At 37.8% G+C, this 26,755-nt stretch overlaps 4 protein-coding genes across 4 annotated transcripts; 1 reads left to right on the top strand and 3 right to left on the bottom strand.

Annotated features, from left to right (window-relative positions):
* Positions 1-541: 541 nt before the first annotated feature.
* On the bottom strand, positions 542-11,892 carry klhl20 (kelch-like family member 20). Its single transcript, XM_014004446.1, has 14 exons — positions 11,790-11,892; positions 10,727-10,790; positions 8,481-8,738; positions 8,274-8,382; positions 6,585-6,791; positions 5,772-5,930; positions 5,492-5,586; positions 4,472-4,587; positions 4,175-4,358; positions 3,800-3,943; positions 2,623-2,756; positions 2,151-2,359; positions 1,949-2,055; positions 542-1,153 (listed from the first exon to the last, which is right to left on the bottom strand). Exons 2-14 carry the CDS (start codon positions 10,732-10,734, stop codon positions 1,069-1,071), a joined length of 1,815 nt encoding a protein of 604 aa, XP_013859900.1. The 5' UTR covers positions 10,735-10,790; positions 11,790-11,892; the 3' UTR covers positions 542-1,068.
* An 874-nt stretch (positions 11,893-12,766) lies between these two features.
* LOC106514888 (putative nuclease HARBI1) lies at positions 12,767-14,029 on the top strand. Its single transcript, XM_014004420.1, has one exon. The coding sequence runs from the start codon at positions 12,767-12,769 to the stop codon at positions 14,027-14,029; it is 1,263 nt and encodes a 420-aa protein (XP_013859874.1).
* A 2,445-nt stretch (positions 14,030-16,474) lies between these two features.
* Positions 16,475-17,732, bottom strand: LOC106514895 (uncharacterized). The gene is made up of 2 exons (XM_014004425.1): positions 17,203-17,732; positions 16,475-16,821 (listed from the first exon to the last, which is right to left on the bottom strand). Exons 1-2 carry the CDS (start codon positions 17,692-17,694, stop codon positions 16,570-16,572), a joined length of 744 nt encoding a protein of 247 aa, XP_013859879.1. The 5' UTR covers positions 17,695-17,732; the 3' UTR covers positions 16,475-16,569.
* A 1,735-nt stretch (positions 17,733-19,467) lies between these two features.
* On the bottom strand, positions 19,468-25,785 carry LOC106514893 (LIM/homeobox protein Lhx8). Its single transcript, XM_014004424.1, has 8 exons — positions 25,658-25,785; positions 24,607-24,762; positions 24,179-24,300; positions 22,697-22,917; positions 22,037-22,140; positions 21,163-21,258; positions 20,370-20,550; positions 19,468-20,154 (listed from the first exon to the last, which is right to left on the bottom strand). The coding sequence occupies exons 1-8, from the start codon at positions 25,733-25,735 to the stop codon at positions 20,078-20,080; spliced, it is 1,035 nt and encodes a 344-aa protein (XP_013859878.1). The 5' UTR covers positions 25,736-25,785; the 3' UTR covers positions 19,468-20,077.
* Positions 25,786-26,755: the final 970 nt, after the last annotated feature.

Genomic DNA, 26,755 nt, shown 5'->3' with positions numbered 1-26,755 from the left:
GGGTGGATATAGCTCGCTAGCAGCCTCGCACCGATGACCTATCCACGTCATCATTTACCCAGAATGCTTTGTGTAAATAAAATGGCCCCGTCCGTGTAATATATTTTTAAACTTTTAGTTTAAAAATTATAAAAACTAAACAGCCAATAGAAATTTTACTCATAATGTAATGCATTAAGCAAATGTTTATATTAGGATATTTTATTTTATTTTATTTTAAAAAGGCTCATTTTGAAATTGATTCTAATTGATGTTTACAGACGTCAAATAGAATTTTTTTTGTTTTCTAAAAATAAGATAAGCTTACTATGTTCTGATGTGAATAAAATGTGTTTTTGAAAGTAGCGACACTACTGATTTTGGTTTCTTTCTATATGATGTTTACTGTCTTGCTTTAAACATTCAAGGTAAAGTTGTTACTTAGTGCCCAGTAACACCTTAATCTGTAATGGACCTTTTTTTTTGTGCGTGTGAAATAATCAATTACTTCGGTTTTGGATTTTACAGCTACAGACATGACCCCCACAAAAAAAAGTCTATGAAGACTTGARGGCAACTTTTAAACACAAGAACTAGTTTGCCCACATGTGATAGGTCTTACAGGGTTACAAATCAGGAGATGTGAAACCAAATCTCAGATTCACCGCGTTTTGTTTCCTGGAGACGGTGTTTCAGTGACGGGCGTTAAAAAGCCAGCGACGCTTCCAGACTTCTTCCCTCCTCTGAACAAATCCAGACCCCGAGGCATGGATGAGGAAAATACGTGATCATTCGGAGTGATCCTTTCGAACTTGGAAGCTTTAAGATGTTTTGTAAACTTCAGCTCTCTGTGCACTTCGTGGCGAGTCGCTCAGCCGAGACATCCCGGGTTAAAAAAAATTATGACCTTTTTAAGTGGAGTCTGAGGATGACGGTAAGTTCAAAAAGTCTGCGTCCGTCCTTCTTCCCGTCTCCCACGGTGCTCTCGTCCTCACGAGAGTCACGTCCGTCCGAGACGGGGAGGAATCCGTCGCAGCGGGGACGAGAAGTGAGTGCAGGTGGAGCCGAGGGGAAGGGTTGGAGGGGGTGTTACCATATATGAGATTCACAGTGAGTCATTTTGATGACGCCTACTCCTCCACCTAATCGCCTGTAGTTCATTCCTCCATATAACCTGGAGAAAATCAAAACAATATCAGTCCATCATCAATCACTAAATTAAAACCYAAAACTAAATTTATGTTTTGAAAATGACAATTAATTTAAAAATCTGTTTACTCCAGTCTCACTCCGGTTATTTAAGATGACAAAATCAAATCAGTTCTATGAGAAATAAAATGTTTGACTCAAGTAAATTCATTATTTTAAATTATTCAAATTTTATGAGTTGGTTGACTATCATATCTTGCAGATTATGTATAAGGCTCAAAAAACTTTTACCTTTAAACATTCAGTTATATTTTGTTAAGAGAGAAAGTTTATATAATCTTAAGGGACTTGAGATGTTTATAAAACCTAAAATTCGAACAAATTCGAAGGATCGATGCACTTCAGTTCAAGGAATAAGACTGTGGAATAATCTGGGAAGTGATTATAAAAATGTTGGTTCAATGTGTTTAAGAGAATGATTAAAATAAGTTTGTTAAAGAAATATGAAACTGTATAATGTATATCAGAAGTTGTTGTTTGAAAAGGAATTGAAGTTTTTATTTTGTTTTGTTTTTTGACTTATTGATTGAAATTCATTTTGGAAAAAAGGGGCAGATATACCATTTTTTTCTTCTGCCTCCTTTCATTCCAAGTGTGATTTTTTTCCCTCTTTATTGTGTATAAAATTTTGTTTTATTTTTAAATGAAATGAAATGAATAAATGAATTAAATAAATAAATAAATATTTATTTGCTAGTCTTCTTTGCTGCTAAGTCAAAAAGTGAGCCTKTTATAACCACAGCTCTTTAGCCATATTTACCTCCATGTGTTGGCGTCCGGATCATAAACTTCTATTGTTTTTAGATATGTCGTTCCATCGAAGCCCCCTACTGCCATCAGCTGGCCGTTCACTACTGCCAAGCCCACCTACAGACAGACAGGTTCACATTATATACAATCATGGCAAAATAAAATGAAAACCCTCTCAAAGAAGCGACGTGTGTAAACCACAAAGCACACACCCCACTCCGCCTGGAGGTCATGGCAACTACAGGGGACCACTGGTTGGTCCTGGGGTTGTATCTCTCGGCRCTGCTCAGTTCCGTGGTGTCGTCTCGCCCTCCAACAGAGTAAATCATGTCCTGATAGACGGCACAGCCGAGGTGCTTCCTTCTGGTTCCCATGGGAGACACGGTGTGCCAGCGGTTTTCTTGAGGATTGTAACGTTCCACTGAGAACAAAACGATACTCTCACAGGTTATTGTTTATCACTGAGTGATAGTAACAAAAAAAAGGGAAAAGCCATCACTTGGGCCGCTTCTTGCATACAAAATCTTTGAGATGCTGAGTAATCTGAATAAGGACTGATTCATGATTAATGCTATTTCAAATGTCTCGTAGCAGCGAGTGTGTTTTTGACTGACTTGATTTATTAAAATGTATTTGTTTTGTTATTAACATGAGTAAACATTACATTGCATCCACATAAAGTACCTGTATTTAAAGGAGATGTCCCATCAGACCCTCCAACAGCATACAGAAATCCTCCGAGCACGGCGACGGCTACACCGAGTCTCCTGGTGCTCATGGAGGCGACACGAGTCCACTTGTTCTCTTTAGGATCATACCTGCAAACAGGAACGTTTGGCACATGTCAACAACAGATACACCAAACAACACATCAGAACAGCAGGGGTTTTCCCCCGCACCTCTCTAGTTTTATGCACATTAATGCTTACAAGCTCCTTTAATGACTAATTACTCAACACGTCACAGACACCCTCCAGTAACACTGTATACCACTGTATTTTCTTAAGGTTAAACCATGGTATGAAAATGATTAATAATGCCCAACCCTATAAATGTTTATATTTTTCATTTAAGAATGTCACCATTGTGTTATTGACGCAACGCATTCTGGGGATGATGATTATAATGGGTTGCAGCTGAGACTAAAATGTAGAGTCATGGCTAAAAACCTTTAATTTGTGACTATAAAGTTCCACAGTGTATGTGTTGAAACATTCAAAACATGATGTTTAGTAAATTAGCTCTGGAGCTACCACCATGTACTGTATTTATATTACTGATATGTAGTGTTAGCTCCCAAGCTAATAATTTTATAAAATACGTGTTAGCTCCCAAGCTAATAATATTAGCAAAAGATAAAAGACCTCTGTTGTCCTCCATCTATATTTTCAGTTGCAGACTGAGCCGTTCACCTCTCTGTCAACGCTCTCTGGTTTCATTTTAAAGGTCTGATCTTCAGATATTGTCCAAGATTAACGTTCAAGCTAGATAGAGCTTGCACCTGAGGACCTAGCTAGCATCATCATTTACCCAGTATGCTTTGCAGTGTAAAAAAAAAAAACATGGCAAAATCCATGTAACAATATATTTTTCGAATTTATAAAAACTAAACTGCCTACAGTATTTTTTCCAGTCTTGTTTTTATAGTTAAAGTAAATGTTGATCAGATAATGTCTAATGTTACAACTAGTCAGAGTTCTTTTAATGAGACATACAGAAACAGATAATAGTCCTGTTTTTTTTTTTTTTTTTTTTTTTGTAGAATTATTAAATCATGACTACCTCAGAACATGAAGCAACAAAAGAGAAGGTATTTGACACAGTTTGATCAAAAAGGAACAAGGAGATAAATATAGGGCACCTTTCAACAATGTTGAGACAAGAAACTCCATCCTGTCCCCCAACAGCGTATAGATAACCACCGAGCACAGCTACACCCACACTGGTTCTACAGGTGCTGGTGGGGGCCACGTCACTGCTCCACTGGTTGGTCTTCGGATCATATCTGCTCAGGGAGAAGAAGAAGAAAAAAAAAAACGTGTTGAAAATTAATCTGCATCCAAATTCAAAACAACCTAATCAATTATTTTTCAGAATCAAGAAAAACTACTTTTCATTCATCAAAAATGGGCATTTAAAGTGGTTGCATAATTTTAACCACCCTGACATACTGTTTAACCTCCCACCCCCATCAGAGGGCAGTTTTCAGAGAGAGAGCCAGAGTCATTGTAGCCACCTTTCCACAGAGTTGAGATAGGACGAGCCGTCGTGACCTCCCACTGCATACAGCAAGTCATCCAGGACGCTGACACCGACCCCACAGCGCCGTTTACTCATCGACGCCACCATGCGCCACTCGTTGGTCTGTGGGTCGTAGCGCTCCACGCTGGAGATGGCGTCTCCGCTGCACCAGCCGCCAACTACAGAACAAGGCAGATGGATTTATAACAAATGTAACATGTTTTATATTATTACTCAAATAGATTACATTGCTGATTCTTCCTGTAAAAACATTTTTTCCTTCAATACTGACCTGCAAAAAGAACCTCTCCACATCGGATTGGTTTCCTTGGTCTGGTTCGGGGGCCCTGCATCAGTGGCCGTTCTTGTGGCAGCAGAAGGTAATTCTTTGCCTCATCAACCAGGTCTCTGAAACATCAGGAATCCTCATGATCCTGCATGTTTACTCAACAATCTGCTTAAGACCCTGTCACATTATAACATGTCAGACAATGTGTCCACATTTTGTCCTTCACTGAAGATGTCTATGTTGAAGTTGAGTTTAAAATTATATATTGGAAGTATCTTTTGGATGTGTGCATACTGTAATGCTAATGAGTCGAATACATAACATACACAGTGGTCACAATATGATATATTGTAATATTATGACGCTGTAAGCAAAGTGATATATTGACACTTTTTTCCTCCAAAGGATTCTTATAAAATAACAGTATCAACAGCACACCGTGTTACATACATATAATCTGATCAAATTCAGTTTGTTTTATGCAATCAGAAGAACACTGAACAACAGTGAGGACTGCCTTTGTCTTTCACATTTCTTCTTACACAATCAATCTATTAAGCCTCAAATAAAAATTGATATCAGGAAATAAAATACGGCAATATTTCAGTGTATTGATATTTTCTTACACAACCTAACTTACCTGTGTAATTTATTTATAACAAATTGTTCACAAGTCCATGTCAGAGTTTTCGACTAAAATATTCTAATGTTGAGAATAATGGTGTCATTACAGTCAGATGAAAATAATCTTCTGTGTAATCTCCACCAGTATTACGACATGACACGGTGTGTATGWTGGGAATGACTTTCAGCTACGACCACATGAAGTTTCAGCTCAGTATCTGTAAAAGTGACTGAACCATTTTTAGCCAACTATTTTATGAGTTTCATTAAAATTTATAGTGGTCATAAGATATTTTGGTTACAGACAGGCACAGAACAAGCATGCACACACACACACAAATGATTAAAAATCCTTATTTCGCTTCTCTTTCAGCGGGAGGCAATAAAAACAGCACCCACCTGCACTCTTCATCACTTTTKATGAGAGGATCTGAACCCACGGTGCCCACCAGGAACTTGGGGCTGAGAAGCGGTAAACGAACATGCTGGAGGACCTGCAGACACACATCATCAAGTCAAAGTGAATAAAGTTTTACCTCAGATTAATCAGAAACACTTTAATTGGACAAAAATACTTGGAATAATAATGGCAAAAAAAAAAAAAGCGATAGATTTACCAAAGAAAAACATCTGTACCCAAATCTGTTCTGRGACCTTTGTTCTGTTCAGTTTTACAAACCTGAGGCAGTTGAGGTCTGCGCTCCTGGATGCTGTACTTCACCCAGGCCATCACGGCATTAAACACCTGCTCCTCGCTCCGCACATTCAGCTCGTCACTGGATATGATGTCGATCAGCTGGTTGGCAGGAAGCAGCATGAACTCCTCACTTTCCATCACCTGTGACGACAACAAATGAAGCATTCAGGACTTTGTTTTAGCACACAGTTCTGCATTCACCAAGAAGCTCCTGTTCTTCTTAAAAGCAATTTGAGAAGAGAATAAAAATATATAGTTACCGTATAATATTTTGAATTTAATTGTAAGCTAATGGATGCACTTTTACAAGCAATGTCAACATTTAAAAATATACTTTTCTTAAGAACTGGTGTTTTTTATTAAATCAATCAATCAATCAATCACATTTATTTTGCCAAATATACACTGGTTATTAGAAACAAATAAGAAAACAGCTAAACTGTGTCCAAAAGTGACCAAGTTTCATAAATCTGAAAGCTTTATGAATGACAGCCATCAGTGTGGATCAGCCACTGTGTGAGAGCTTCTGTCAGTGAGTGAGGCAGCTTGTTTGTCACACTGTCACATTACATGAGCCGTGCAAAGAGCTTGTCGTATGGAAGCAGAAAGAGCAGAAACCAGTCAGAAGCTAAAGCTTAAGGCAAGCATGTAATGTGTTGGGACCTGCAGCTCACAAAACTAAACACCAGTTTCTCCTTTTTACTAATTCACTTACATGGCCTAACATGTCATCTGGCTGTTGGTAATTACTGTATATATGAAGAATCAATTCTATTTAAAGATGCCATGTCCCACCTCTTGAAAATTGTGCTGTGTGAACTTGTCTGCGATCCGGAGCAGTTCTCGACAGGAGTGTGTGTCGGCGAAGGCCCTGATGCCCAGACAGTTGGATGGATCCAGCTGTCTCTTGAGGAATTCGCAGCAGGCCTCCTGGATCTCAGCCAGCTGGAGGAGGCAGGCAGCAGGGAGCAGCGTCTGCACGTTTCCCTCCTCTACAGTCACCTGGGAGGATGTAGGCTGAAACCTCAGAGACGTGTTTGTTTTTTGTTAACAGTTTTGGTTTATATGCACAGTGCTCCCACTCTACAAAGAGCAAATGATCTAAATGCCACTTTCTTTCCTCACCGCTATAAACAACATCCATCCTTTTTACCCGCTTCTTCCTTTCTGTGTTGCGGGCATCACTGGTGCATAAGTCCAGCAGTCAATGCGTGAGAGACGAGGTACACTCTGGACAGGTCACAAATCCCTCACAGGGCCACATAGAGACAAACAACCAACTCTCTCTCACACTTGGGCTATGCTTTTGTTTGTGGGAGGAAATCAGAATACCCAGAGAAAACCCACATATGCACAGAGTGAACACAAACTCCAACCAGAAAGGTCCCAGGCCAGGATTTGATCCAGCACCTYTCTCGTATCTATGAATCAGCTGTTGTGTGATTGGTCAGAACTTTGCTGTAATCATTTTTATGCAGAAAAGCAGGTGAACTGCTTAGCTCTCACGTTGCTTCAACTGCTCAGATTGCCAAGACTGCTAGAAAATAAAGCCATCTTTACACAACTATGCCAAAAAAAACTTATATAGTCAAAAAACGCCTGGAAAAAGTGGATCAATGTGCATGTCGGAGACAGCATGGAGACACAGGCGGCTCTCCGTGGCTGAGCTGGAGTACGTCTCAACCAGGCTGCGTGGGGAAATGCTCCTCAACGTTTGATCATTACTGAGCACCGTATGTCAGAAATGGTGGTAGTCTAGCGAATCCCAAATGACRTTTACTGTCTTAGTTTGTATTTAAAAAAGTCTGGTTGTGGTAAGGAAAGCATAAATCTGTACAGGGAAGGAAGAGTGGAGACCTAGGGGGAGGGGCTTCCTAAGAGCTCTTCACTGCAGTTTCTCACTGAGTATGAAACGTCCATGAAAAAAAAGGAGGTCACATCCACATGAGCAAGAATAGATTTCTTAAGATACGAAATGTAGAATCTAAACCAGCCTTAAGCTAAGTGTTTTGTTTTGGTTTCATTAAGTGCATACCTGCATTTCTGAATTGCATATATAGGTCTTTCAATTACTGGAGAAAAACTTTTTTAATCTGCACCGTTTGATATAGTTCATGATAACCTTTTAAAGTTTTATTGACCTTCCTGAATTACAAATAAATAATTCAATTAAAAAGAACAAACTGTAAAATAGACTATTTTTGGCTTAGTACTTGGTGTAAAAGCCTATATTGCACTTATATTGCAGACTATAATTTTTTTGTCCTTTTTGTACATCCCTAAAGTTTAAAAGTTACATTTGAAAATTATTACTATTCACAACAATAAAAAAGTTCTCAGTACAACGATGTACAAACACGAAAAAATAATATTTTGTGCTCAGTTTTAGAAAATAAAATATATCAAACTTTTCATTCACATTGATAATTCACCTGCATGGCTGAAATGATTAGCTTTGATGATCTTTGATCTAAAAATTCATACCTGTGAAGTATAGGCAAAGTCAATCAGCAGCTCCATGGCTCTCTCGTCAATATCCCGGATTACCACTTCAGTCTGTCTGCTCTCTGCCAGCTCCCCAGTAAACATCGCCCTGAGGAGACCATCAGAACACGATGCTGTCAAAAGCTAATGAACCTCTTCTACAGAATTCATGCAGGTGCGAATCCAAAACAAAGTGCATCTTCATACCTGAAGTAAGGGCTGCAGGCAGACAGGATGACACGATGAGCATAAATCTTCTTGGCGCCMACCACCAGTACGACGTCACAAAGCTCCCGGTGTTTTCTCAGCAGGTTGATCACTTCCAGGGTCTGCCGCGGGTGTTTGTCTGACACATAAGGCATGCGTGCTGGCTGGGGGACCCCTTCAGGGAGCTTATTGGGGTCCCCCAGAGTACAGCGGCTGGTGATGTCCATTCCAGTGGTGTCCTGACGTGCACTGGTGGCCCTTTACAGTAAATATATTTACATGGTTACAATTTGGTACCTAAACTAATTGTGCTCATTTGTAACAGARCAGCTTCAGATTTTTATTTTTAATGGGATTTTATGAATTCACATCGTGTTAAAATCTATAACTATCCAATCATTTGTGGTAAATAAWACAGCCTATTATCCTCATTTCTTTGGTCAAAGAGCAGAGATTAAAAAGCAATTACCACCACATTCATGTCTGTTTTGATCACTTATTTTACAGTACAAATACTGTTTCCTATTATGTCAAAATGTGGAAACACTTCTGTCTATTATACGCAAAAACTTGCTCTTAATGCAAAAGAACAAGTTGTGAAAGCTTAGAGATGTGGTCTCATGAAGTCTAACAATATTTCTTTTGACCTTTTTTAAATGTTCCCTTCACAACAGCAGGAAACCATGAGTCAGTGTGACCTTTAAGTAGTCAAACAGGATCAATAGTTAGAGTTAACAGGCTAAATTTAAACTCCAGCCAAGAGAGTTGCATACAAAAGAGTAAAAACAAAGAGGCTGTTTATTTATTTATTTTTCTTTCTGAAAGCAGAGGCAAAGTGGTGWGGCTCAGCCCTGCGATCTCAGCAGTTCAGCTTGGCACACTGCGATGGAGGAGCAAGTCACTGGGTTTGGCATGGCACAGCTCTGCTACAGAGATCCAACTTAAGTTAAATGGAAAATCCACATTAAATGTCAGCACTAGAAAAGTGTTTAAGTTCCTGTCTTAGACTCAATTTTGATTGTAAAAACTGCACAAAACACAGATTAAGTCGTAGCCTGTCTGCCATCAGCTGAACCAAATATAGTGAGGTCACTAACCCGTACATGTAGCCGTCAGTGTAAAAGTATCCATACTCTACTCAGTGTGTCCCCAAGTCTTTTTAGAGAAGGGGACACGGGCTCAGTTTGGGGCTGGGACTCATGTTCACAAGCTGCAGCCAAAACTCTGTGACATTTAAACACATCCATTTCAACAGATGTCACCTTCATCATTATGATCAGGCCTCACACTCAAATAGTTTTATACATGAATTACCTCATAAGGTTATGTTTAATCTAGTTCTAGTTAAATTAAATTGCTCTTAAGCACTTTAAGGCCTAATATCCATCAGTTACTTAATTGTTTTTTTTTTATTGTTGTGTAAGCTGAGACAACTTTGGTACATCTTCCAAAACAGTCATTAAATCAAAAAGAGTGCTCCAGTTTTACAAACTCAATGTATGTCCAGTAAGAAACTAATCAAATAAAAACATTTTTACAAATTATTAGTGTATATTGGGTTTGAGGACTAATTCATACTAATCCTGCTGCTTTTATTTTGATCTTTGTGTCCCATAACAAAAGAGGTGCACAGCTTTGGGCCATTTTTTGCAGGCTAGAATAAAGTTTGTAATGAACTGGATACTGGGACTCAGTCTTGTCACTGGTGCAACTTTTAATTAAACTAAAAATATGTGTGAACTAAAGTGTTAAGAAATGGGAATGTATTTTCTTTGCCCACAACAAWGCATTATGTGTAAAATCAGATGTTCAACTTATTCTTTGATTTGATTGGTTTGATTACCATGACTTGAGTAAACTTAATGTGTTATATCAGATCTATATATTCTGATCAGAGGAAAACATATCCTTTATGAGCAATACTTTAGTCAATTAAAAAAACAATAAAAATAAAGAATTTTATTTTTGTACCCCTTATATTGGGACTAGCTGCTCGTCATTGTTATTAAAACATTGATTGGACATAAATTCAAATCTCTTTTTCATTTTTTGATCAACCCTATAGCAAATAGTCGTGTTGCACTTTAAAAAATACAATTTTTCTTTCTCTGAATGAGCATTAATCTGTTTTATCCCCCCTCAACATCACAACATTTACCTTGCTACAGTTCACTTAAACAATTGTTTGGAAATCTAACACAACACTCACATCCTGTATCACATTTCTACCTAAACACCACACCCACCTGCGCATTGGCTTTGCGTCCTTGCACTGAAGAACAATATGTGTGTTGACACTTTCAAGTTAGCCTGGAGAATAACAATAAAAAAACATATATATATATTCAATTTGTTTACATCCAGTTCTGGTCTTTAAACCAGCTTTTTAAAGCTTGTATCTGTTGTGTTTACAATAAGCTGCTGCAAATTTCTCTTTTAAGAACAAACTTGTGTTTTTTTTYCCAAAAGGTTTGTTTCAGTTTATCTCAGCCTAATAAAGTTAGTTAATCTCACAACACAACAAGGTGGCTTTTCTGATTGTTTACCATTAGTAACTGTACTTTCAGACATGCCATAATCAGAAAACRCTTCATTTAAAAGACACTACAAAAGATGTGCTAATAAGTAGACTACTGACACGCACTGACAGTATTTAAAAACACACCTTTAAATACAATGGCACAAATTCCTTTAACCTAGATAAGGTTAATTAAATATGGAGACGAGAAAACTAAACGCATAACTTATTGCTAAAATCCCTGGACAATACTATGAGCTTGATTTGTTTGTATCGCCAATTTAAGTCAAAACATTTCTATTGTCAACCCAGTTTGTTCGCGTAGCACTTAGCTTAGCTTAGAGTAGCTAACTATTGCTATCTTCTTGAAAGTCAGCTAGTTAGCTAGCTAACAGTGTAGCAAGGAATTGTTTTATTTGGCTAGGAAAGCATCTGGGCCAAGTGTTTATGTAAAGACATATAAATTCAACGAGGCACACTCGCCTCTAAACGTACTTTTCAACATGGGGAGGCTAAGCTCAACAGCTAGCACTCTCAGTTCATTCGGCAAATCCTTCATTAATTTTCAAGATACAGCAAGTAGCATACAACAATGATACTTGCGCTTTGTTGCAGTGCCTTTTCAGGATATTACTGACTTCCATTCCTAGCTTAACATCATCAGGTTAAAAAACCAATAAACATTGAATATAAGCTGTGCCAATAAATGTTCATAGAACTGAATCATGTTGGCAGTAAGATCGACAGCAGTGTGGCACAAAGCAGACGTTTTCAAAATGTTTTGTTTTTACCTTAGATTTCCATCCCAAAATGTAGGGGAAGTCTCCCTGCTTTCTGGTGTTTACAGTTTTTAGCAGCTGGTAAAGGCAGATGCCGTATGTCCTTATGTGCATGCCAAATGCTAAGCGCCACTTCCGGGGAGGTCGGGATGACGTCATTTTATAAGTGTATGGAATCCCGTTTTCGCCGCTTTGATTAAATAAGCTCTTCAAACTTTGTTTAGCCTATTTAGCTACATCATTTCTATATCTAGATAAAAATCCACAACCTCAAAAAAAATTTGACTGTAATAACAAAACGTCAATGTAAAAGTCGAAACAAACAGAATCAGGCTTGTCTTTCTTTGCAAGAAAAACAATTGAATCAAGGTGAATTGAAGAGAATCTGCTCTGCGTTCCTCTTCAGAGGTTAATGTTTTCTGTCATGTCTGTAAAATATGTGAACAGTTGGCAACTGTGGAAACAGTCCAAGTGACTGATAAGGGTAAACAAAGGTAATGTCCATGGAAGACCTGTTTGGGGCTGAGTCTAACAGACCAGCCAAATGTAGCTTAAATGTGCCATTCAGCAGACGGCTTTGTTTACATTAAGTGTCGACCCACATTTCAGAGTTAAATTCTGAGCAGTATGCTTGATGTCAAAATTTGCCTGAGTAGCTTTAAATCCATTTATTTGTCAGTACAAAAATAAACTTAGAAATTACAGTCAGATTAATGTATTTACACTTGCAGTCCACCAGAGTGTTTTTGTATTTTTATTATTTAAAACAGCATTTTGTGATCAYTTTAACATTGTGCCCGCAAATTTGTCGTTTTAAATTTTAAATTTAAATTTAAAAAATCTAAACGCCACTGCTTTTATGTTTTTAATTCAGTGTAGATAAAAAAAAAATAGGCCCTATTATTTACTGTGATTACGTCATCGCCCCGCCTCTAACCTATGACCCCACGTGCGCCGCGTCAGGCGGAGGCGGAACAACAACAACAACAATGGCGGCTGACATGATGCTCGCGTTTGTGCTGCAGATATTACAGGAGCTTGTGGCTCAGCTTCAGCAAAACCTTCGCATTCTTTACCACCTGAACGAGCAGACGAGGCTGATGAACAACAGCATCCACCACATACTCGACTCACCGCGCAGCAGGACCCGACGGAGGACCAGGAGGCTCCGGGAGCTCTGGGTCAGACCCGGGAGAAGCAGCAGCTGGTGGGACAACTTTGTGAACGGCGCGGTCGAGGACAGCGACTGGAGTGAAAACTTCCGCATGTCCAGAGCCTCGCTCGTCGCCCTGACTGAGCAGCTTCGCCCGTACGTCGAAGGCCAGACGACCAACATGAGAGCGCCCGTTGACCCGCTGAAAAGAGTCGCTCTGACGCTGTACTACCTGAGCGACGGGGAGGGGGGTCTGCGGAAGACTGCCGACGCCTTCGGAGTGTCGCGGCAAGCCGTGTCCGTCATCCTCAGGCAGACGTGCAAGGCCGTGGCGACCCACCTGGGTCCCAAATACATCAAACTGCCTTTCACCRAGCCCGAGGCCGAAGAGCTGGTGGTGGGCTTTTACGACGCGCACGGCATGCCTCAGTGTTTGGGGGCGGTGGACAACACCCACATAGAGATCAAGCAGCCGTCCGTCAACGCTGCAGACTACATTAACAGCAAAGGCAGATACTCGCTGAATGTGCAGGCCGTCTGCGACTACAAATACACGTTCATGGATGTTGTGGTAAAATGGCCTGGGAGCGTGCACGATGCTCGGGTCTTTGCTAACTCCAGGGTCAACTTGTGYTTTAAGTCTGGCAAAATTCCTGCTCTGAAAAAGCAGATCATGGACGAGGAGGAGGCCATACCGATGTTTCTCCTCGGCGATCCAGCCTACCCTCTGCTGCCTTTCCTGATGAAGGAATACTCAGACGGATGCTCTACTCCTCAGGAGCAATACTTTGAGATATGTCTTTGCAGCGCGCGTATGGTCATAGAGTGTGCCTTTGGTCGCCTCAAGGCGAGATTTGGTGCTTTGAGGAGACCCATGGACATCAACCTGAGGGACCTGCCCCATGTCATTTATACTTGCTTTGTTCTGCACAATTACTGTGAGGTCAGCGAGGAGACCGTGGATGAACACACTTTGTGGGAAGCGATGCAAGGCGACAAGGACTCACAACCTCCTACACAAAGCAGTGATTATGTGAGTGACTCAAATGAGGAGGGAAAGAGAATTAGGAGAGTTCTTACCAAGTACCTTGACCCATAAAACTATAGCACTGCATACATTGTATCAGTCACTTGTAAGTACTTTTCACAAAGAGTTGTGTGGAATGATGAACACATTTCTGCAAAAACTTCTTGAACTTTTTTTTTATTGAAACATAAAATAAAGTTCTAAAAAAATGTAAAAGTGTAAAAATAAAACGTGATTATTACATAATCCATAAATTGATTGTGTACATATTAGACCAAGTGTACCAGCCTCATAGGTCAGAAGGGGCAGGTTGTCCCCAAAGTGGGCGTGTCCTCCCTGGACTGGTAGTTTAAGGTCAAGACACATGATTGGTCCAATCCAAAGTCAGGAAGTAGGTGTTCCTCCAAAACATGAGCATCAACAAAAGCCACAATATAAACAGATTTCAAACATCCTTTAACTTAAAATATTAACCAAATCAGATGTTTTCTAGTTTCAATTTTTATTCATTAAAGTGCTGGGGATTATTTATGTATAATAAAATCAGATTATTGTGCCAACAATTAATACTACCTACTGAATTATAACAAAAAAAGTTAAAAATTTATAATTGTAGCATAATCTAAATTTAACCATGTAATTGTTATGTCAGATCTCAGGGTTCGTGTGGTAAATTTAAGCTGCTACAGCAAACTTTAAACGTTTATCTGTAAATTTAACCAGATTTGTTCTTGGTGGGGTCTTTAAGCTGTAGCTGTCATATTGAAGATGTACATTCAATACTGAAAATTTAATAAGCACTTTTTTTTCCCAGTGATCATTGAGGTTTTTTCTAACAGTGAAAGACACAAACACATACAGGCAAAAACATAATTATCCTCTTGCCTTTAGGGGTGGGCAATAAMGTTTTGAACACAGAATAATTGAAATATGGATGTGTTTCATCATGTGTATAAAAAAAGATCAAACTGGAAGCGCTCACACACCAAGACCCTAGGATCCAGATGGTGATCCAGCCTGCCACCAAAATTGAATGCGACCAAAAACAACCTTGGCAGCAGTAATTATTCCTTAGCATAATCTTAATGTTTTATTATAAGGAGCTTGTTTTATTATAGAACATTTCAGGATCAAAAACACATTTCCACATGCTTGAACTGTAGGAAAGACTTCAAATATKTTGGTCCAATAAACAGAAAAGTCAAAAGACATTTATTCTGACACTATGGCCCAAGTTTACTGTTGGGCTTGAAGTACACTGAAAGATTGCATTTTAACAATAATTTGGTCTTTTTCATGGAAATCAAAATTCACATAAGTTTAGATTATGCTGCAACAAACTAATTTAACATTTGTGYCTTAATTGCTATAAACTTTTTAAGAGCGGAAGAAGCCATTTTTATTGGAATTTGCTCAAATGTAAGTTGTTGGCACATTATTCTGAGGTTATTTGAACACAAATTGTGTTTTAAATATTATRTACACCTATATTAAAATCCAACCAGAAGACATCCACATTAAACAGTCCTTCCTTCTTAAATAAATGCCAGAGTATGGATACTAGAAGTTGTTTATCCTTTAGCTTCTTAATGATCACCTTGTGAACCTTTAGAGAATGTAAGTTGGCACTTCCTGTTTGTAGCAACTTCTTCAGGCCTTTTACGTTTCACAAGTCCATCTCTTTCTTTCTTTTCCTGCCCTTGAAAAAGAGATCTGTGATCKCAWTGGGATTTGTCTTGTTAAATAACGGCAAAACTTAGGAACAACGTAATGTTATTCCTATTTTAATGTTACATTATTTCCTGCAGAGGCAGTTTTTTTTCTTGTTGGAAATTAAAAGTACTGTCTTCTCTCTTGCATGCAATTACTGCATTACGTGACCTTTCATCACATTTGAAATCTGTAGAAAATGAATGTTTGAAAATGCAGAAGCATGATTATTTACTATGTAAATCAATAAAAATCCTAACTTCAAACRATATCTGAGGTGTATCTTGTTTATTTTACCAAGAGTAATGTTGCGTCCATTCACGTGGGGGGCGGGACTTGAAACTAGGGATGTCCCGATCAGATACTCAGTATCTGTATCGGTGGCAGATATGGCCATTTTTTTGAAAATCGGGTAGAATCGGATTTAGTCATGTGATCGGGCTGATCCAGTTTTCAGCATCATCATGCTTAAAACTGTCGTTAAGAAGTCAAGACGCACACAAGTATRCAACCATGTCCACAGTGTGGGAACACYTCAATGGAAAACAAAGATGCTGAAACTGCATCTTGCAAAATCTGCAAACTGGATGTTTCTCGTGGTGGGAACAGCAGGGCTCGCTTTAATACTACCAACCTTGTYACTTGGAAAGAAATAAAGCTATCGGATCGGTATCGGAAARACTAATCATTTAAAAAATCGGATTGTATCGGGAGCCAAAAAAATCTGGATCGGGGGACATCCCTACTTGAAACTAGCACTGGAAGCAGGCCCAAGTTGGAGGACTAAATATATGCAGTCTATAATGTACGTGTAAATTAGTTTCCAAAGGGAAAAAATAGCTATTTAAATATAAAAGACAAGAGAGAACCTTTTTGAAGTATAACTGTAAAAGCAACAACACTTAAAGCAGTTTTAGTTCTATCTGCTTAACGCGTTGTTGTATGAGTTCCTTCATCAGCGAGAGGCTCTCCTGAATCATCCGAGTACTGTTCGCAATGTTTGTGTTGATTTGCTGCAGGTTTTCTGCGCTGCGTCTTTCAGATCGCTCCATTAGCTGCAGCATCCTCCTCTTTATCTGCAGGTCGTCCAGCTCTGCGGGTTCAGCCGGGGGCTTCCTTTTCACCGTCTCATTTCTGTTGCTGTCCAGGTTTACCTTGAACAGAGCAGGGCAAACAGACATTATTATTATTACACCAAACCAAAGGCTAAAAATGGTTTCAACAGGGAAATAAATATGCTATGTCTGCATATGTTAAAATATATAATGAATCTTTTRTAATCACATGGCTGACCTGTACAACTGATTAACCTTCAGTCAACCTGATTCAAGATGGCCACCAAAACAAACACTCCCCCTTCTTTTAACCACCTCTGTATGAAGGGTTTCAACTCATATATTGTCTTTAACGTCAATTTATCTCAATTTGATGTAAACAAATATTAAAATATTAAGTGTTTTTTTTCCCCCTGTGAAATTATGTTAGGGCAAAAACTTTGTATTTGCTTCCAACTTGCTTGTAGCGTTGAAACTTACCTCAGACTCCTCACATTTAAAACCAGTTGGKGGCTCTGTTGCCGGAGACGTCGCCCGGGTAGAAGAAGGTGAGGAAGAGTCGGCGATGTCTGCCGTCTCAAAGCCGGCTGAGATGGGGGTCGCTGCGGGCGACCGTCCCCATATCTCCTCGCACAGCCCAAAAAACAACAGAAGAACACGTCCTAGCCCCCTGCGACGCCCCRTGTTCAGCGCCTGCCTGTATTTCCCTCGAATGCTTTTAATCTTTGTGCTGATCTGGGCTTTCGAGATGTTCTGGATCTGGTGAGGAAAATCCTTCCCCTCAGCCATGCCCGTCGCCGGATACTGCTCCAGAAAAGCGTCCATTATGTCTGCATATTTGGATTGGCACGTCTCCCAGTCAACACCGTCCTGCTCCTTGGTGGTCTTATAATTCARTGTGACACGGAGCAGTAGTTCTGCTTCGTCGTCGGTCCACACAAAGGAATCATTTCTTCCTCTCGAACTCGCCATTTTAATGTTTTGTTGTGGTTCCCCGCGTGTACGATTTATGCGCATGCGCAGCATCTTGTTTTACGGTTAGGTGCGTTTTTTTCCTGACAATGTTATACCGCCATCTAGAGGCCTTCTATAATAACTACATGGTTTTCTGTCGTTTTCTTCCTTTTCGCGTGGATAAAACTTTTATTTAAAAGGGTGCYGAGTTTATAAAGACATTTTAAAGACAATAATAAAACATGTGATTTTGGATAAATACCGTTATTTGTGGACAAGGACTCAGGGTGTCCTGGAGCACTTCTGATTTAAGCCAATTCAATTCAGTTTWTTTATGAAGTGCMATTAAATGTCTCAGGGTACTGTACAAAACCATTCACATACATTATAAAATGCCCATGAATACACATAAAGGAGTCTCTTTATCTGCAGCTTCCATGGAATTCACAGTTGAACAGACAATAATCTGCGTTGGTTATGGTTTTAAGAAATCGTATCCTCATATATTCGCCATAGTTTTAGTTGCCAACATTTTTACCCAAGCACTCTTAAGTTTTTTTTCTCTTTGCTGGGAGTATATCAGAATTTGTACTTTGAATACATTCCCCGTAGGGTTTTGTGTTGTTTTTACAAAACAGCAATTTTAGATCAAATGTAGACTAGTGACTAAACTGAAATTACAATGATCAATAGGCCTGTAACCTTAGTGTTACAGAAACAACGTAAAAATGGACAAGAAAATGGGGATTTTATTTTATTTTATTCTATTTACTTTTAGTAATAGTTGCWGGCTTTTGAGTTTAGGTTTCAGTTTAAGAGCACGTCGTCTTCTTGCTGGAGAAAGAACATACTAAAAATGTTAAGCCACACAGAAACCCAGTTTACAGCAAATTTAAGCAAATTTAAAATACACAGAGAAAAAATCATTAAAACTCTCACCATACAAAAACCCACTAGAAGGTATTTTCACATTATGTCTTTTATTGTTTGTCATAATACAATAAGGTTTTGGTTTTCTACGGTTTACTCTGGGTTTGAGAGTCTGGAAAAGAAATGGAAGTGTTTATTTGCAGTTTTTTATTTAAAGCACATTGAGTTCTACATTTATTTATTTATTAAAAATACTACACAAATCAAATACTTTAGTGTATATTGTGAAAATCTGAACTGCAAAAGTATTTGCAGACTCTTGTGTGCTTAATTAATTTCATGACCTTTAAAAAAAATGAGTGAATACAAATTTTATCCAACTACTGTAAAAGGAACAAAAAAGCTGTTTTTGTTCAATTATTTTATTGCTCCTGGTTCCTCTTGTAAATATAAAAAATGGGATAAAATATACCAACCTTCACTGAAAAACATATTTTAATAGTTTTCAAATATACAAGTATGTATTGTCTGCTGTCCTTATGATTTAGAAGTAAAAGTTTATTTAAATATGTCAACAGATTCTCTTTTAGCTTCATGTTTTTGCAAAGAAACCAGTTGAAGTCAGATTAATACAGAATTACATTTGTTTTAATATTCTGAAAACAGCTGAATACTACAGTAATTCTAAATTTGTACTTTTAAGTACAAATTAAGTAGATGTATTTGCACTACTTGTTTTAAAAGACTTGATAAACTATTCAAGAATAAACTTTGTGTTGTAGCAATAAACTTTGATCTCAGATCAAATGTGAAGGTCTTAAATCTCCCATAATGCGGTTCATGCTTTTGGTAGAATTTGGTCTTCACAATCTGATGAAACATTTATTCTACATCCTAGTTTGCAAATAATACAGACCCCAGACGTGTCCAACATTTAATGCATGGATGTGTAGAATACAAAACGCTTATCATTATTTAAAAAAAAAGGCAGTCCACATCAATATTCTGTATTGAACATGTTTACAGTGCCAACTGAAAGTAAAAAGAAAAAACTCGTTTTATTACTGTATTATTTCAGATTGTTTTACTTTGCAGTGTAACTTAATCATTTAATGATTAATAGGTCATTTTACAGGAAAAAAAAACATCACACCTGTGAATTCTAATATTTTCCAGTTCCATTTGTGCCAAAAAAATAAAAATAAAAAGCTTTCAGTCAAAACTAAATTTTATATAGGTGTTTTCGGACAGTCACTCATTTCATTTAATACACTAAATAAGTTAAATTCATAGTATACATATTAACAAAAAATATAGCAAACAATTTGCCATTACCTGTGACTTCTTCTTTGAATAACAAAAAGTGATATTTATTTCTTTTGTGTGTCTGCTCACAGCTAACAGTGACAATTCAGTGCTTTTAATTTGGACGGTAACATCCATTTACTCCACACAAACCTCACAGAACCTTTATTTAGTAGAACTTTTCTTTTTATCCACTCAGCCATTCTGCAGCCTGTTTAGATGAAACTCAAGAGTGGCTGACTGGCAGCTGGGACAGTGGAGTGGTGATGATTGGCTGAAGCAGAAGTGGGTCTGAAGTTTGGACTGGAACGAAAAAGGAAAAAAAATCTTGAATTATTTATCATTTTCTAAGGAATGACAGTAGAACAATTAAACAATAATAATTGTTTAACATAAAAATAAATACATAAAAAATGATTTTTACTTTAGTAAAATGTGATTCATTCATGGTCAGGTCCTTTTACCAAGATTAGCATTGATTTGGTTGTTTTTCAACAGTTCTGCTTTGAACGTCTTACCATCCATATACGTCAGAGTAGTGAGGAGGGGTGTTTCAGAGGAAATATAAGCTGTGTACTGAAGATCCTCCATCATAGGGGGAGTTAGCTGACCAGGAGCAAATGATGTCATCATGACTGAGGAGGGCTGATGAGGAGAGATGTGCTTCTTCTGACGAGCTCGACAGTTCTGAAACCAAACCTGGATGGAGAGATGGCACTGATGATGGTTCTTGAGGGTCAGTTCTTATTTTAATTTGATGATGACTCAACTACTCTAAAATGTTTTACTTTTCCTTTCTGGCAAGAAAATTGCCTGAACTGTGCAAAAACACAAAGATGTCTTGCGGCAAAGACAAGCATCCATTAATATTTAATGTTTTTGCAATTTTTTTTATTTGATGGATATTGAACTAAAGCTTGATGTGGTAACTGACACATTCTCTAAAAACACATTTCAAGCACTAACATTTCTTGTGAGATCTTGTAATACTGCAGACGCTCACACATCCTGTCATTAAAGTTTGACCAAAGCAGCTATAACTTTGTTTCAATCATAAGATGCTTTTATTTTAAAATTCTGGCATGAAAGCATGAAGAAGTTTTTCCAGCTTCAGCTTCTAAACATCAGAGACTCCACAGCTTTGCACAACAGTAGAGCTTCTGGTACACATTTCATTCATTCATTCATTCATTCATTTTTGTGCACAGATGCACAAAATATGCACAAATACAGAGCTCAGTAAGACTCCACTTGATGTTTCATTTTTTAAAATAGCTAATCTAATGAGCTTGATAGTTCTAGCAGCTTTACCTGAATGACTCTGCGACTGAGACCAGTCCTCTCTGCCAGTTTCTGCAGAGTCTGGGCATCTGGGTTGTTATCTTTAGCAAATTGGGCTTGCATTACCTACAGATGGASAGAAAACATTCTACTGTATTACACTATTAAACTTACTCAATGTKTTTATTCCATGTATTAGTCCTTGTTAGAGAGCACAGAAGCATCTTAATAGGCTGAACTCATTAACATTGCCTCTCTACATGTTCAGCAGCTAGAAACAGCCTCTTGCTGTAGCTTTTCTATTATTTAAGCATTTGCTTACTTAAATATACTGAGATTTTAGTGTTGAACTGTTACATAAGTCCTGCAATATCGACATGATCTAAATTTCTTCCAGAGGATGAAAAGAGGCACATCTATAACATTTCAGGTTTGGGGTTGTGTGTGTCTACATTCAACTGAGTGGTGTTGAACACAAAACCAATCTAAGTAGCCTCATCCACACCTTTAAGAGATGCTAAAGAAATAACAGCTTCTAAACTTTATTATGAAGATGTATGTCCTGTCCTCTTATGTTTTAGAGCAAAGATTCTCAACTTTTTCCCCCACAGATGTACTTCATGAAATACTTGTTCCAGCAGACTACCTTCTAACTGGTACAAAAAACTGTTTTGTAAAAGTTATGTAAACAGTGTTGTACCATCAGCAACTGATTTAACTTTGCAACCAAAAGACAAAACGAAGAAAAATGAATAATAAAAAGAAAGAAATTAAAATGTGTGAGAATAAGTTAACAAGGAGCAAGGCAATAAATCTTTTCATCCATGTTGTGAAACTCAAACTGTTCGAACTCGTGCTTAGCCTGTTGGAAAATGGTTCAATAAGAGACAACAGCTGACAGTACCTGTAGCTGGTCCATGGTGAAGCTGGTTCTGGCTCTTTTAGTAGGTCGAGAATGAGCACCTGAATCATCCCTATTGGCTGATTCTTCATCTGCTTTTGGTTGCTCTGACGGGTAAGAGARAATGTGTTATAAAAAGCAGCTAGTATGAAATATAGATGCCCCAATAGAGGAGACTTGCTATATTTTCCCCATATTTTTCAGAATAAATCACAACAAATGGCTCTCACAATAAAATAAAGGTCTAATCAGAGCAAATGATCAGAAAGATCATGTAAAAACTGTGACTTGGTGTAAAAATTAAAAATGTGGATCAGTTTTGTAACTGGGTTAAAAAAGGATCATTTGATTACAACTGAATGTTTTTCTTTACGTTTTAAAGATGTAATGTTTTGACAGTCTGCAGTGTCAACTGAAAGTTAGCAAAGGTCTTACTGCACACAGATGATAAAGAATAAGATGTATTCATGATAATGTTACAGATTTATTGTAACAACCAGCTAACCTCGAGTCACAGACTATTTGATATGATTTGCTTATTTTCAAATAATGCATCGATAATTTTTTATCTTTAATTGTAGGTTTGAATAATACTTATTTTTCAGAAAATGCAAGTAAATAAAATAAGGGTGAGTTTAGATAGTTGTACTTGTCCACACTAACCATTTTCCTTAGCACGTTTGAGATTCTCCATCACCATGTCATAATGAGCCAGGCAAAAGACCCTGTTTTCTAGAAGGCCACATTCTTCTCCAGTAGAGAGCTGGCGTTTGCAGGAGGAGCAGGAGAAACATGCCACGTGGAAGGTGCTTCCTTTTGCTCGACGCACCCAGTCAGTAGAGTGGATGTTCCGGCCGCAGCGAGCGCAGCGGGTGCCATACCTCCTAAACCACCAGAGGAACACAAGGATTTGATTTATTTGATTTGATTTATTGATTTAAAAAGGAAAAGATTATTAAAAATCTGACTCAGCATAATTGCTGTTTTACAGCAGGTTCCTGTTCTGCAGCACATAAAACACTCAGAATTACAGCATCACAATCACATCATTATACACCATAGACACAAAGACAAACAAGCATACCAAATTTCAGGAGGGCAGCATTTGCAAAATAGGACGTCTAAATATGAGCACAACAAAAAGTGTCCAGCAGATGGCAGACAAGATTCTTCTTAAAGGGCTGTAGTTTTGAAATGGACTTTATGTTTTGAGGAACGTCATTCCATGCTTTAGTATAAACATAGAAGAAAGACCTCTGGCCGTAACAGTTTTTAAAAGTTGGTAATATCAGTTGTCCTTTTGTAACAGATCTAATTAAATGACCACTTCCAGAATTTGATTTGGGCAACAATGCACAGAGAGTTCCATAATTGGCACCTTGAAAGATCTGAAAATATAAATTAATACCACTTTACAAAACATAATTCAGAAAAGTCAAGGCATCAGACAATGAAAGAACTGTACAGTGATGAGTCCAAMCAGGAAGTTTTTTATGAATTTTGTAGGCCCTGTTGTAGAGCCTAACTATGGCTTCTAAGATTTCATTTGTTGTAAGAGACCAAACAGGTAAACAGTACGACATGGTTGAGAATAAGGAGAGAGGAGAATGCTGAAAAGATGTAGGGTTTATGTTCAGGTGTGCTGGGATCAAGTTATCAACAACCATTCAACTGCAACATAAACTATTAGTTATAGAGTTTGTAAAAAGTATTTAACATAGAAATACAAATCTAAATTCATTCCTAAAGTTTATAGTTCTTCCTAGGCATTAAAATAACACCTTTGCCAATGGAAGCACCTACTCCCAAATCATCTTCTATCAGAAGGTGAATCCCTAACTCCTGTATTGCTGTTTTTCTTTTTCTTATTTTCTTTAGTTAGTTTCTTTAGATAGTTTGCTAACAGACTCAAATAGTTAAAGACAAAGTAAAAAATACAAACAAACTTGCGCTGACCCACAGTTGATATTTGGATAGCTCAATTAATGACACCACAATCAAACTAAATTATGGCCATTTGTGTTTGCTAAGGTTGCACACATTCTTCACAATCCCTTGTTTTTAAATAGAATATCCCTTTTCTTTTACTTCCTCATTGCAAGGATCAACATTACACTTGACATTAAGACGATGAGTTTAACATACCTGAAGTAGTCAAGTTTACAAAAAACCTGTTTATCTTTCACATAACAGCTCACATGTCGCCCCAGTGATGCTTTACACACACTGCACGAGAGGCAGCGCACGTGCCAGCACATGTTGTTCACCTAAACGGGGGGAAGAAATACTTCATTTTAAATTGTTCATAACAATAATAAACACATGATGGCTTAAATATAAACTTTTAAAATACAATAAGAATACTTAAATTTACTACTCGGAAATTAGTTCCTAGTCTTAAAGCTTATTTTGTTTAAAGAAATACATACTTTTTAAAACCTGTTATTATATCCTAATCAGAAAATATATCAGCCAATGGTTCTTTTCTTTCCAAGAAGGACGTTTGGTAGTCTAGTAGTTGGTAAAGTTTAGTAATACTGTTAATAACTGTGATGTAAAAGAGGGAGTTGGACCTTAAGGAGGTATCTGTCCACAATTTCCTGTCCGCAGGAGGTGCACAAGGTTTTGTTATGTTGGGAGGTCACCAGTGGGACAGAGGCTGAGGAGGATGAGGAGGAGGACGGAGAGTAAGAGTCTTCCTCGAAGAGATCATCGGGCCCAGAGGAACCCTGCCAAACACATGATCAGAAACTGTAAAAGCCAGAACAAGGATTTGTTCATAACATTAAAGCAAAAGAATGCTTTAGTTTTTAATTATTTTTGTATGTTTCACCATGTTTAAAGTATTTGCTTAAAGGTTTTTGCTCTGAAATTCTTAAGTTGCCATGTGTTAAAACAAAATTGATGTGTCCTTTCAAAATAAAAGTTAGTTGTGCTAAATTGTAATATTGTTTATTATAAACAACTCAAATATAAATTTCTTGTTCATAGGCCTAAGAGAAATATATGAAACACAATTATATATACAAAAATAAATAAATTGTTGTGTTATGAACCATATACTGATGCTGGGCCAAAGCATTGTAAGCCTACATAAAACTATTTTTACAAAAAAATGAAATCTTGGTAACAATGTAGTCTGRAAAACAAAACTTTAACATGATGCTATAAACTACATGAAAAAYCATTTATTCACTGGTTTTACTTGCTCAATTTATTCAAGGTTACATCAGATTAAATTGACACACTGTGCCTTTGGTGAAACTTTTATATAATATTTTTTGGTAAATTGATAAACCATTCCTCTTAATTTAATAGAATGTAGTCTTTGTAGATTTGTGGGGTGGCTTTAAATGCTGTTAAAACATTTTTTTGTTTGTTTGTTTTTAGTCTTTAATGGATGAAATGTGTCTAGCAAAAGTTTGTGCTCAGTTTGTTTAATATTTGTAAACAAAACTCGGTTCATTAAAGTAAACATTTTAAGGATTAGCAGCATATTTAAAGTCTGGATTTCTTCGCGCGAGCTAATTAACATCCTTCTAGTTGGTCTCTCGGACTTTTCAGTCCAGCGCGTGAAAGAAAACCAAATTAAGAAGTTGTTAATTTGGAATTGAAAACACCTACTGTGTCATAAAAACTCTCCCCGAGGTGCAGCTGAGTGAAAACAGCCTCCTCATTCGACGGCCGGCCTCCCTCCGCCATGGCGTCAGGTCCACACCTGAATCCTGAATGAGCTCGCGAGTCGGAGTCCCTTTGTGTTTCCATGACAACCACCAGGTTGATTCAAGCCCAACGGGGAGGGTCCGGAAACGGGCGATTTGCGTAAACATTTTGTGAGCGTGCGTAAAGGCACAATGTGGTGTTTTTATTCATGGAGCTGCATGCTCAATAAAAATACTTTTACGCACTGACGTTTTTGTTCCAATCAAAGTTTTTGGTCAGCAGATTTTGCCGGAGAGGATCGCACGCACCTGAACGTCATTCTCACTGATTGGGCTCGCACGTGCACGAGATAACAGGCGGAGGCAGGTGATTTTAATCACTCATTAAGGCTTCTTCTGTGGCTGCGTTGTAATAAGATTAATTGTTTATACTGTATTACAGAACGGCTGTTCTAAACTGCATGACTTCATTGTAGGCCTAATGCAAATTATAATGACAATAAAGGCAATTCTATTCCATGTTCAAGTTTATACTCCCTTCTCTCAGCTAAACCTAGAAATAATTTAAAGTCATGTGATTTTTAGGGAAATTTGATCATCCTTAACATTAGTGAAAGCTGTTTTATAAATCATGATGACCTGAAATTTTCTGGCCCTTGATATTCAATTTACTGGCTAAAATTAACACTTAGGTTTTGTGGCTAATAAAGCTATTTTCCTCTTTTATAAACTAATATACATAAGAAAAAATAAAATAGAGCAGTAGAATAAAGTACACAATATTTATAAATGTATTACATGATGTAAAAGACAGTTAATAACAAATCTTTGCAGCTTATAAAAGAATATAAACAGCACATTATTTAAAAAAAATCCTGCCAGTATATTTGTTTACTTACCACACTGTTAGAGACACAGGTGAACATGTTCGGGGAGCATCCCGGTGCAGCCAGATGTTGCACAGCAGCACACTGGAGTTGATTTCTCTCTGGCAGTGCAGTGTAGTTCCAGCACTTCAGCCTCAGCCTCCTCCCTCGATGGGACAGACGTCCTCTTAGCA

Source organism: Austrofundulus limnaeus, unplaced genomic scaffold, assembly GCF_001266775.1.
Source record: "Austrofundulus limnaeus strain Quisiro unplaced genomic scaffold, Austrofundulus_limnaeus-1.0 Scaffold24, whole genome shotgun sequence".
In the NCBI taxonomy this organism is placed as follows: Eukaryota; Metazoa; Chordata; class Actinopteri; order Cyprinodontiformes; family Rivulidae; genus Austrofundulus; species Austrofundulus limnaeus.
The sequence above is the reverse complement of the archived record's forward strand: the minus strand, read 5'-3'. Positions and strand labels throughout refer to the sequence as shown.